Below are 13,608 nucleotides of genomic sequence, written 5' to 3' on the forward strand. Positions count from 1 at the left end.
TTTATGTATAATAGTTGGAAACTAAAAGTAAAATTTATTCTTTTAGAATTTTGAGTTTGTTATCAAAGCTTTGTACAAGTGGTGAGGGAAAGGCTAAAGTCAAAAGATGAGATAGAGGGGAGGATGTCCATACTCCACACACCCATGCCAGTTGGCCCCTATCTACCAATTCAATTCAATTGAAGATAGATGGCGCAACTATACTTAATTAGTAGTGCTACCAGCTGCCACCCAATTCATAGCCACCACCTATTTGGCTGAAATTGAAGTTAATTAGTAGTGCTACCAGCTGCCACCCAATTCATAGCCACCACCTATTTGGCTGAAATTGAAGGAAAATATTATGTGTATTTTTATTTTTTACTTTTATATAAAAAAAAATTAATGAAGATATTTGTATTGAGATTCACAATAAAAAAGTAATTATTAATGCCCACTACATTTAGGGTGTGTTTGGAAACCCAGAAAATCATTTTCCGGGTTTTTAGTGTTTGGCTAGGCATGGAAAATGGAAGTCAAAGAAAAATCACTAGTGGGTCAATGGAAAATCACTCCATTCTTCCGGAAAATGACTTCCCCTTTTTTTTTGGAGGAAGTCATTTTCCAAGTTCTAAACCCTGACCTCACGCCTCTTCTCTGTCCTCTCCTTAGTCCTCATGCCTCTTCTCTCTACCTCTTCTCTCTGCCATCTCCTCACGCGTATTCTCTCTGCCCTCTCCTCACGTCGTCGGCGAACTGCGTTGCAGTGAAGAGAAGACCTCATCAACCCCTCGTTCCACTTGAGAATGTAAGGAGAAATCCCCCCCCCCCCCCACCCCCCAGACTTCCCCACGAATTTGCAGTGAAGAGAAGAAAACGAGGAATCGTCGTCGTCGGATTCGCCAGTCAATTTGTTGGATTCGCCAGTCAAGCATGAGTCTTTGGATATTGATGCAAATTTGTTGGTGAAAGAGTTTGTTTTCTATTGGGAAATCAAATCTGGGGAAAGAATTTGTTTTCTTGAGTGTTTTTAAATGGGAGCATAGAAATTGTTCTGTTGATTAATCCATGGGCGGTGGGCAGTGGCGGAAACGAAGAAGAAGACTGAGAAAGGCGAAATTTGAAGTGAGACTAAATTATAATTAAATTAAATAACTAAATTTTAATTAAACAAATAATTAAAATATTTAATTATACAATTCAAGTCATTTTTTGGAAAATGAACCAAACACATAAAGACAGTTTTCTGTTATGCAGCCAAACACTAGAAAGGAAAATATTTTCCGAAAAATGACTAATTTTCCAAAAAACATTTTCCAAAAGTCATTTTCCTGCTTTCCAAACGGACCCTTAGAAAGTAAGATTTGAAAGTTTATGTAGTAGAACTCCAAATTCAAAGTGCACATGTCATGTCTACCATTAACGATTACTTATAAACTTTTATTTCACATGATTTATGCTTGGCATGCCTAGCTGAAAAGTTAGTAGATAATTAATAAACTAATTAATTGAAATTATTAAAATTAATTGTTCAATTAATTGATAAGTGTAAAAAGACAATAAATTAAACTATTAGAATTTTGATAAATGAAGGATATATGATGTCATTTTTGTAAATTAATAAATATATTTAAAAAAACAAGAGCTTATTTTGAAACGCTATTTTGGATATCATTTCCAAATAAGTTATTATTTTTTAAAAAAAATTGAAATTTATGCCCATCACAAATATGTCAATTATCAATGTCACCCTTGAGTTATCAGTGGTGCAAATTTTGCCCCTCAATTTTCAAAATGTGACATATATTGTCCATTCCCTGAATTATTAGTGATATAAATGTGGTTACCCGTCATTTTCCCTATTCGAAGACCGCGTTTTTTTCCTTCATTTTTCTTTCTTCGTTTGTTCTCCTTCCGTCGATAACAATGTTTCTCCCTCTTCCTATTAAGGGATGAACAATATATGTCACGTTTTAAAAATTGAGGTACAACATTTACACTACTAATAATTAAGAAGTGATATTGATAATTAGCATATTTGTGAGGGGCATAAATTATAATTTTTTCTTATTTAAACTCCCTATATTTTACCAATAGTTTATTTATAGTTTGAAATAAGTTATAAGCTCAATCAAATAGAGTTTTAATAATTAATTAATAATTATATATAATTTAAAGGTACCAGGACTATGTGGTCTAATGGTATCCGAGTTGGACTTCCAATTGGAAGATTATGAGTTCAAGCCTCAGTGGAGGCGTTATTGGTTCTTCGTGTTTCAGTAGGTTGAGAAAGTATATGAACAGATACTACAATGTAATAGAACTAGTAGCTTTCAAAATATATATATATATATATATATATATAATTTAAAGTTAATTTTTAATTAACTCCTTATTTATTTAAATTTGTTCTCCGAAGAAGTGACCAAATGATTAAGTAAAATATAATTTTTGTATATAGATATTCATGAGTTCGATATTTCAATTCTCTTCATGTTTTTAGACTTTCTTAGTAAATGAAGAATTATATACAATTATCTCTAAATTTTTCTAATCTTTTACCCTTTACTTCTTAATATAATTTATTACTCCGTATTAATTCTTAATTTCTTTCCCTTTAAGCAATAAATAACATGACAACATGTGGAGAGAATATTATTCACAAAAAGGATTTTTTACATTTTCTTTAAGAGCATCAATTACATATTTTGAAAATAGAGTGAAGTCGTGAAGAGAGCCTAGCTTGCACACTCAACTGCCAAAAAAAATGTAGAATGAGATTCCAAAAATGTGTCAGCATTAGTGTTGATATTGCGGAAGAAAAGAAAAGAAAAAAATTCAGCAATTTTTTTTAACCACACATTGTGGTCCAAATCTTTCTTTGTCCGTTTAATAATTCAGGTCCACTGAGCTCATTTGCCACTTGAGCTATCTTGTTGGGTTAAAAAATTCACCAATTAATGTTTACTATAGGACGAAAATAGTAAAATAGTTAGCCTATCAGTTAATTTTGGCTTGTTTGATCATTATTAGTTGTTTGATTTGGTTAAACAACTAATAAGAATGTTTGATTAATTTGTTTTTTATAACATCTTATTGTTCCAAAATACTACGAAGTAAAATTTTAAAAGCGGCTTTTCCGATCAGCATTTTGAGAAAGTTATTTTGTATATAATCAGCCATCAGCTAATTTACCAAGCATCTTTTTACAATCAGCTAATGTTATCAACTAGTCAAACCCACTAACCTAATCAGCTAATTTACCAAACTCTCTCTACAATCAGCTAATGCTATCAGCTAGTCAAACCTACTAACCCAATCAGCTAATTTACCAAACATCGTTCTACAATCAGCTAATGCTATCAACTAGTCAAACCCACTAAACCCGATCAGCTAACATCTACTCCCTCTGTTCCATTTTATGTGTTGGGTTCGGTCAACCAGGCTTGACTGAAGTTATTTACAATTTAATTTTTTATAATATTAATTTTAGAATTAGTAGGTAAAATTTATATATTTAGAAACTATATCAAAAGTACTATTAGACACAAAAAAAATCAAATTTAAAAATTATAAGAAAATGTTAAGGGCATCCTCAATAGTGTAAGATTTTGAGGAGATTTTACAGGTGTGATTAGAAAAGAGAAAATGGGAAGGGAGGAAAAAAAAAACTAAAATTTCAAAATAAAAACAAAAATATATATATTTACGCGCCCAAGCGGGCGCGTGCACTGCACGCGCCAGCCTGGGCATGAGAGTTGCGCCTCACGCATCGTGAGGCGCAACTCTCCACTTTGTTGGGGAACCCACCCCACTACCAAAGTCCCTTTTTTTTGTAGGAAGAAAATTTTCACAAAATCTTGCTTTTCCATTTGTCCTTATTTAATTCAAAGGAATTTTACTGTTCCAAAATGTGATGCCCTAATAGAAATAAACAAAGAAAAAAGAGTTGATTTGATCAATGAATAATGAGTAAGATAAAATGGGACATAGGAAGTATTTACCAAACACCCCATAGTATTGTTTTTCTAGATACTTGTTGTGGATGATAGTATGTAAAACATTATAACAAGAACATGTGTTGATTGTACCTTGTAGGTATAGAAAGAGGCATTTTAGTTGTTATATAATTATTCCTTTTAACCGCTGAATTAAAGGGTTCAACCCGCCAACAGTTCGAAGTTTTGTGTTAGGATCAGCTCAACCAAAAAATTAAAAAATAAATCCATTAGTTAGAATCGATAAGTTTGATAAAATTAATTTGAAACCAAACGGACTAACCTAATTGACATCCCTATATGTAACTCACCATCAAATTTGTAGAAAAAATAACCTTCCTCAGCTCGGGGCACAACGGTGGTGGAAGGTTGAATAAAAGGATGATGGCCATACTTTCTAACCGGCCTCTCCACATCTATACCTTCAACATTACATAATAGGGAAAATATGACACTGGATATTATTTCTTTCTCAGTACGATTATACCACCATAAAATACACCAATCGTTATACCGTGCACTACAGCGTACATAACAATATGCGCCTCGTCCTCCTAAAATGACGTTGTTTTGTTAAGTTGGGAGTTGACGCGACAAAGTGTATATGTATTATGTTATATACTTATATAATTATGTACATTCTGTTATACAATTATGTATATTCTTTTATACAATTATGTACATTCTTGAGTTAATACCCATTTTGGTCCTCTGACTATTACGTAATACTTGATTTAGTCCCAAACTATTAAAAGTACACAATTTAGTCCTCTAACTTTTAAAGCAGTTCCCAATTTAGTCTTCCGTTACAATTGCCATCAATTTACAGTTATTTTGTGGGACAAAAACGTCCTTTCATATTCGTCCTGAATATTCTTCACCTTCACCCTCTTTAATTACCAGCCTGGGACTTCTTGTCATCAGATAAACCCATTGGAGCTGAAGTACCATCCATCTTCTCTTGCTTGACAACCTCCTCGCGCTGGTCTTTTGTGAGGTTCAGTCCTTGCTTTATCATCCATGGAGGCAAAACTTTAATTTCATGGGCGAAGATGAACTAACCCTCAGATTAAGTATTGTCTCCTTTTTATTCATGACCAGAGAAAGCAACTTCAACCTTGGTCTCTTTCCTCCCCTTCTTTGCAAGTATGCTGGCCATCAACAGCAACAGCATGCAGCATTATATACTTTTGCACCTTTTGATGACTCTTTCCTATTATCCGGCGTGATAAGTTTTTCTTCTTCAAAAAATCCGATCCTAGTGTTCTTCCAAGTTGTTTTGTACGCCCGCAGCTTCAACTCTTTTTCCCTCACCCATGCGCACCTTGTGAGGGCATCTAGAATCACAACAGCAATTCCTCGATTATCGCTTCCAAGAATTGGGCTGATCATCTTTCGTCGCAAAATCGTCATAGAATGCTCTCGCCGTAAGTTTAACCAATCGGCTCGATGCTCATGGCGGGTGGCTCATGTTTACTGAGTTTCTACGATTCGACTGGCGGGGATATCAGCGAGACGCGTGCGGAAGATGGGACCACTACTAGCCGGAGGGATGCCTTAGAAATTTTGGGGATTTTTAATGCCACTAACGGGCTATGTCCTCAAAATGACTTCTTTGCACTCAAAATAATCGTGGATAGATGACAATTATAACAGATGACTTAATTGGGCAATCATTATTGCATAGACCATGGTCATATAATTGTGTGGACCATAAATAAAAAGTACATTTTTAATATACTAAAAGTACATTATTTTATATATACTATCAAATAATGTACTTTTTTTTTATTATTATTATTATAAAAAAGGGGACTTTCAAATAATGTACCTTTTTTTTTATTATTATAAAAATGGAGATATCCTATATACACACTACTTATCCTAAGTGAGGTTCAAACATTTCACCTCACATTTAGGGGAACAACCGGGTACCAGTGAACCATAAGCCACTTGGTTCAAATAATGTACCTTCAGTACACAAATAATATACCTTTAATATATTAAAAATGTACCCTATATTCATGTTCCACACAAGTTGTGTGGACCATGGTCCATACAATAATTAGCCCTAATTGGGTGGATACTTTTAATAGTCTGGGATTAAATCAAGTATTAAGTAATACTCTGAGGACTAAAATGGGTATTAACTCTATATTCTTTTACACAATTATGAACATTCGAAACATGAGATTTTTTTAAGAGTTCAAAATTTATGTTTATTATGTTAAGAATTTATGTGTATTATCTTTTCAAAAAAGAGTATGTGTATTTTATTATACAATTATGTATATTCTATTATTATACAATTATGTACATTCGAAACATGAGATTTTTTTTAAGAAGTTAACAGCAAACACAAAAATAAAATTTCCAAAAAAAAAAGTATAAAACGACGTCGTTTTACTTTTGCACCAGAACACACAATGCAATGTATGCCCTGGTGTACAATATAAATTGCCAAAATACAATGTTCACCCTAGTGCACGATATAAATTGCCAAAATACACCACCATCAAATGTTCATTTACAATTTATATTTCAAAGTAACCAATTACAGTACTTGCAACAAAATCATCTTATTGAGACTGAACGGATTCTAGAAAGGTTTGAAACCCTCCCCGAGTGATAGGACCTTGGCCTCAACATCTTTGCCACTAAAAATGACCCCAACGCTAAAACTATAGGTAGGGTGAAATATTAAAATAAAAAAAAAATAAAAAAAGGCTGAAAATATTGGGCATATTCACTATAGGAGAAAAGACTAGTGAGCAACCTTAATTCTGATCGAGCAGTTTCTTCAATTATGATATTGATGAAGACATGGAATCATCAGCCTACTCCGACAGATCAACACCAGTTGACTAAAAACACCAAAAAGTTAAAAACTAAATTACAATATTCAAGTTTTTTTTTTTTTTTTTGTTACTTATCAATTTCATAGATGATCGATTGGATGGATCATATTCGGGGCATCCCAGGAAAGCATAGAATCATCATCATCACCCTCGTCAAAAACAAATGTTGCAGCTGGCACTAGGCGGAGGAGCAAAGCCTTTCAAGAGCAGCATTTTCATCCCAGCCAACAAGTTCCAGTGTACTCCTCACCTGCGCTTCAGGGAAACCCATCTCCACAAGTTTCTGTACCTGTCAAAATCAACCAACCACTTCAACTCTGTTTCCTCCAATTGTTATACAATTATTTCCACTTCAGAATCATCATACACTTATTTTCTCCCCAAAAGCATCAGGTGTTCAAGCTGGTATAGTTCTGAATTCGAAATATGACACATTTCAGCTGGTTTCTACCAAATATATTTGGTCAAAAGGACTAAATATGCCCCCGGAAGATGCCATTCACTAAATATGGAAAAAATAATACTTGCCACCCAAATGAATTGAAGCATGTATTTCATCTCAATTAAAAATCTAAACTGATAGTTGGATTGCACATTTATATTTATATCTGGTTAGTTGAGTACATAGCTGGAGAAATATAGAAGAGGAATATATGCTCAACACACCCCCTCACGTGTGCGAGCGGGTTATTTTGGATGGGTTCCAAGCAACACGTGGACCAAACCCATTACCTTCGACATGGGGTTGGCTCCGATTCTAAATTGGGGCATATGCTCCATCTCAACTAAAAGACTAAACTGATAGTTGGATTGCGAATTTATATTTATTTATATATTATATATGCTCAACGAAATGTGGAAGTGATGTAGTAGTTATGGGAAAAATAAAAAAATTCATATGTATAAAATCCCAGTGATGTAGTAGTATGGGAAAAATAAAAAAATTCATATGGATAAAATCCCAGTGGTCTTTCTGAGAAGTGTACAAAAATTATATACTCAATATATAACGATAACGATAAGGGTATATAAAAACATCAGGCAAGAATGGTGAATAATCACCCCACACTTACCTTTTCATCAACACCGAGAGATGGTTTGGCAAAAGCTTCTGTCCAGTACCGAGCTGTGCCAAGAAAGGTCTGGTACTCTCTGAGATACTGCACATGCACAAGACCAAGGATCAGCAGCTAACAAAGGAGATATTTTGTAGATGATAACTGCAATATCAATAAAATATAATTCTACTTTCTAGAAAGTAACCAACTATAATAAAAATCAGCCTCTATATAATGAAATAAACAAGGTATACAACTGGCTCTATTAGTCACCTGTTGTGCTACCACTGCATCTTGTGGATCATCTGGTTCAGGAGCAGAGAGCAGTGCTTGTATAGAAAGGAGAGCTGTCTTCAGAGTAAGTGCTGGGCTCCACTGGTCTTTCAGGATATCGAGGCATATCGCACCACTTTGACTGCTTATATTAGGGTGCCTTCAAATGGCAATCAATGCATAATTGCACAGAAACATTCATAGAATAAATTACTTCTGAAAAGTCACTTGTGGAGAACATCTTCACTATCATATGTTAAGATGAAATAAAAAATAATAATTTGCCATGAACCCGAATAACTTAATAGCAAGCAACTATATTTTATTCAGTAATACATGAATAACCAAGAAGAAAATACGTTTGAGTTAGAAACAGAGATGCTGTCAAATACATTTGACGTCTGTTGCTTGTCAGTCCCTGTTTTCCATACCAAAAACAAAGCGCGCACGGCAAAGTTGACTATTTTATGTCAATAGATTATTAACACCAAAAGTGTTTCTTGACTTGAGGTCCATAAAGGTAGAGCAGAGACACATTAAGACAGGAGATTATAAATATGACAAGGGAAAGAAATTAGACATGACTGTACAGGCAGCTCCCATCGGCTCAACAGATGAAGTCCAGACCCCCTTAAACCTTTTTGATCAAACCTTTAGAGTTCAATCAAAAAGAAAATTGCAGAAACAATGAGTCCTGTTTGAACAGAGAGCGGCAAGACCTCAACTCGCAGGCCACAAAATCAAATTTACTCTCTTCATGTTTCCAACATGGAAACAAACTGATAACATGAAAATATGAAACAGTAGAGTTGTCATTGCGACAATACAGAGGAACCACAAAATCAACACTTAATTTTTTAAAGTAGAATAATTTAGTAAACACCAAAAGAAAAAAGTACAATAAGAGGACATGCAGCCAAGCCTTCCCATGACTGGGTGAGGTGTGGAGAAACCAAAACCTTACTTTGAGGAATACTAAAATCATGAACAGATGCCCAAATTAGATGAAGATTGGAGAATTAAGGGACACAAATGTTATAATCATTTTTTCCATTTGAGACTATGGCAATCAAATGACTAAAGTGCATATAGTAGTCCTTCAAAAGCTTAATTGCCAACCTCCATAAATTGAGGCCAAAATATCAAATACTATTAAGCTAATAGGACCAAATAGTAGAATTAGAACTTCAGCTGATAGGCCGAGAAAGGTAATACATGGTTTTAGAATTAACACAGGTTTTAGACTCACAACAGAAGCTTATATCATAATATCATATATCAAGACTAAAGCAATGCCCAATTGTCAAGATGAATCAGTATGACCATAAGAACAAAGCAGCAGGAACTACCAATTAAAATCTCAGGCAAGAAATGCATATTGTCATTTCTCAGGGCCAAGATGTCACTTCTAATTCAGAACAGCGTCAAGGAAATTATAAATTTCTTTACTCCAGCTGGAAGCTTTACATTGGATTCATTCATTATTCCTTAGGCATCGCCTCTAACCAGTGTAAGAATAGTAAAAGTACACAAATCAATATAGCAATAGCATTGTTCAAGTATCATGAGTGCTTGTAGAGCATGGTATATGTACAAACTACTTCAGTGTAAATACACTATACACACACCATTTATAAACAGAACTAATTGTATTTTGACTTTTTTGCTGATAGGCTCAAACAAACAGATCCTTCTAGCAGAACTGACTATTTTAGTGCTATTGAGAAACAACCTATTTGAATGTTTCATTAAATTCCATGAGCATCACTAATAAATAAAGATGCCTCATTAAATTGTCATGAAGGCTAGCTAAAGCTATCACAAAGTCATCATCTTGGCAACATTAGATGCCAAATATAACTCAGCTCAGGAAAAGGAATAGAGAGTTGAATTTTTAGCTCATCTCTAAGATCAAATTGAACGTTTTTCCTAAGTTCAAGATTCAGAGATCACGAGTATCCAACATAATTTGATATGATGTGATTTTGCAACAAAATAGGAAGGTGCAAATTAAATGACAATAAAGCAAAAGAAATTTCATCATACCAAACTTTTGTGGCAAATTTCATTTTTGGTGGCTCAAATGGGTATCCATCTGTAAACAAAATTTAAAAGAAAATTAGAAATAGACAACAGAACACTCAAGCACATTTACTTTTTGAAAACACCCATTTAATTTCCATCCATATTTTAAAAAGTTCTACATTTTCAGGCATCCATAAATCCAAGTTACATAACCCTCTAAGTCAAATCCTCTAGGAGAAATTAGAAAAACATCAAGAAGCACTGCCATCACTAAAGATAAATGTAGACGAATCCTTATCAGCAAAGCTTCACAATTAACTGGTACTTTTATTATTATTTTTTTAATTCCAAGATTTAGTTGTTTCATGGAATAACAAAGGCAAAAAAAAACACACATGATCGGGCAGTCAGAAGTGGAGGAACAAGCCCACATGAGGGTAATTTAACATATAAGTCGGATAATTACAAATAAACAAAATTATCATCATGCACTCAATCACGTGCCCAACTGAATAGTTTTCACTACTAGACATGGAAACACATAATTATATGAACATATAAGTTCAGAATCATAAACCCTAGAACAAGAAGTCAAACTTCAATCACGAAGAAAACAGTGTCGTCTTCCGATTGTATAATTTCTATCAGAGAAAAAAAAAAACAGAATGGATACAGAAAGGTTAAGATACCAGGGAGAGTTATGTCGATCTTGAAAGTGCCGCCTTCGTAGGGTGTACCGATAGGGCCAGGGATGGTGCCGCTCAAATGGGTCAAACTGTCGCCTCTCGGGCTGACCTTTATTCCCGAAACCTGCACGTCTCTGTTGCACTCTTGCAGCTCCTTCTGCACCCGACCCAAGTCCACCATTTTTCCGTCCTTCCTTCTGGTTTCTCCTCAATTCGATTCTACTATACCCTAACCCTCCGCACAGGAGTACTGCTCCGCCTCTCTCGCGCTCTCTCGAGTGTCCCTATCGCCCTCCGCTGGGTTTGCCTTTACCTTTGGAAAGAGAGATAGAGAGAATCGTGAGCTGCACCGCACCGCAGAGAATTAAAAAAACAAAACAAAATGAATTAAAGGACTTTCTACTCCATTAGGAAACTGGAAGGCCCATTTCAGCCAGGCTATAGGTAGTCTTTAGATTACGAATCTAATTCTGAATCATGTAATGTATGATAATTAATGAAAGCTGAAGCGTGTTACGCCAAATGTCACATACTCAATTTTTATTTATTTTACATATAAAATATATACTGAGTAATATATTTTAATCTATAGTGATATATTACGACTAGATTTGTCGGAATCACTTGAGTTAGAGCATCCTTATCAGTTGGGGTTATTAGGGGGAGAATGTAAGAGTGAGTAGGAAAGAGAATAATGTGGGAGGGGAGGGAAAAAAAAAATCAAAACTGATTTTATAAAAAAATATATATAAAAAATAAGCATGTCATTTCTCTATTGGTTCTTTATCCTTCATTATTAATTATTTTTCTTGGGCAGAGTAATATCCCAACATTTGCAGATGCTCCCCACCCCTTCTCTCTCTTGATTCTCTCTCTGCCACCATGGCATTTTGACCTCAAAAGTAGTGAATTCTCCCTTATTTCTCCTCTGATGTAGATGCTGAGTGATGTATGCGATTTTAAATCAATATAAACATACTGTTGTAATTAATATTTTATTATAATAAATAACGATAGCACATGATAGTATTTGGTTTAAGAGTAAAGACAAAGTCGTTGATAAATTCATTCTCTATAAAGGCATCTTCAATGGAGGAAAAAGAAAGGGAGAAATAGAAAAAAAATGATTGGAATAGAGAGGAGATACATCCTCCGGAGGGACTATTCTCTCCAGAGCATATGTGCTAGAGTGCGTAGCGTGTGGAGAAGGCGCGTGTTGTCACACGCCTTTTTCAGTCGTAAAGTTGTTCCCCACCCTCTGCTATATTAATTTAAAAGAAAAGGAACAACAACCGCTGCTCCTGTTGATTTTTAAATTTTGACCTCAACGATCATTTGACCGTTGAGGTCAACAATTTATTTTAATTTTTAAATTTATTTTTTTTAATTCAAAAATATTTTATTTCATTATTTAAATTTATTTTATTAAAATTAAAAATTGAAATTATAATTATAAAATTAAATTTATTAATGGTATAAAGTAAATAAAATAATAAATGATACGTAGAAGTGTGAAGAAGTAGGACACAACAAAATGAAAAGAAAAGAGGGAAGGATTAAAGAAAAAATATGAGGAAAAATTATATGGTGATGTGGAAGAGTTGGGTCCACAAATTGGGGAGATAAGGAGAGAACCACTGTGGATACTCTAAGAATAAAATGGAAAACAAACTTAATTGAAAAATTAAAGCAGTGTTAGAAGTGCTTGATGTGATGAGTATCAAATACTAATTTGTGATTATTGCACACAAAATGGTATTATACGTGAGCGTATGGCACCATATTTACCCCAATCAAATGGTTGTTGAACATAAAAGTTGCACATTGAAAGAGATGATGAATGCGATATTTATAAGTACAAGTTTGCTCCAAAAACATGTGGGATTAGGTTATTTTGTCAACTAATTACCTTTTAAATAAGGTAACCTCTACGAAACTTGATAAGACCCATTACAAATTGTAAAAATGTAGGAGACTTTCTGAACAATAATTGAAAGTGTGGGTGTCTTTCAAAAATAGTGGTGCCAACAAAGAAGAAAACAAAAATAAATTCTACAACGGTGGACTATATTTTTATTTGCTATGCACATAACAATAGTGGTTATTGGTTCTTAGTGTACAATTCCCATAATGCAGATAAATATAAGAAAACGATAATTGAATCAAGAAATGCATCATTCTTTGAAGATGTATTTCGATATAGGTCCAATGAGATACCTAGTATGTCGAAACAAGCATTTGACGAGGCTATGGATAATGAGAGTGGAGGGTTTGAAAATGACCTCGAACTCGAGTCTAGACGCATCAAATGAGTTAGGATTGAGAAATCATTTGGTCTATATTTTTTAAGATGAGTTAATTCCACCAATGGTCCTACGACTATTGCGATTTTCAAAAATTGGTCCTCGTCTTTTAATTTGGACGAAATAGACCATTGACTATCAGATTTGTTCCAGCATTGGTCCTTCCATTAAGCATCAGTTTGTTAGGCATTAAGTATAGGGGTACAAGGGTCATTTTCTCTTATTGCTTTCTTCTTCCTGATGTTGGTGGCACTTTCACCCTCTGCAACTTCAAGAACACATCTTTCTGTGACACTGAAGTGTATAGTAGTATTTCTGATGCACCCACTGCTCCAATTTCCATTGCCCCATTCCATTTCATCCTTGGGTCTATAGCCCTTCAAACAACTACAACTTTTTGAAGTCAAAGGATCACAGATTCCAAACGC

General features: G+C 34.3%; 1 protein-coding gene across 1 annotated transcript; it reads right to left on the minus strand.

Annotated features, from left to right (window-relative positions):
- Nucleotides 1-6,482: 6,482 nt before the first annotated feature.
- Nucleotides 6,483-11,338, minus strand: LOC109183851 (ubiquitin-conjugating enzyme E2 27). Its single transcript, XM_019333906.1, has 5 exons — nucleotides 10,881-11,338; nucleotides 10,213-10,261; nucleotides 8,167-8,326; nucleotides 7,909-7,995; nucleotides 6,483-7,124 (listed from the first exon to the last, which is right to left on the minus strand). Exons 1-5 carry the CDS (start codon nucleotides 11,056-11,058, stop codon nucleotides 7,014-7,016), a joined length of 585 nt encoding a protein of 194 aa, XP_019189451.1. The 5' UTR covers nucleotides 11,059-11,338; the 3' UTR covers nucleotides 6,483-7,013.
- Nucleotides 11,339-13,608: the final 2,270 nt, after the last annotated feature.

Source organism: Ipomoea nil, unplaced genomic scaffold, assembly GCF_001879475.1.
Source record: "Ipomoea nil cultivar Tokyo-kokei standard unplaced genomic scaffold, Asagao_1.1 scaffold1179, whole genome shotgun sequence".
Taxonomy (NCBI): Eukaryota; Viridiplantae; Streptophyta; class Magnoliopsida; order Solanales; family Convolvulaceae; genus Ipomoea; species Ipomoea nil.

Coding starts and splice junctions, on each gene's coding strand:
- LOC109183851 (XM_019333906.1), bottom strand. CDS start 11,058: ATGGTGGACTTGGGTCGGGTGCAGAAGGAGCTGCAAGAGTGCAACAGA. Junction 7,996..8,166: donor ATGCAGTGGTAGCACAACAG/GTGACTAATAGA, acceptor GTGCATGTGCAG/TATCTCAGAGAGTACCAGAC. Junction 7,125..7,908: donor CTCTCGGTGTTGATGAAAAG/GTAAGTGTGGGG, acceptor TGATTTTGACAG/GTACAGAAACTTGTGGAGAT.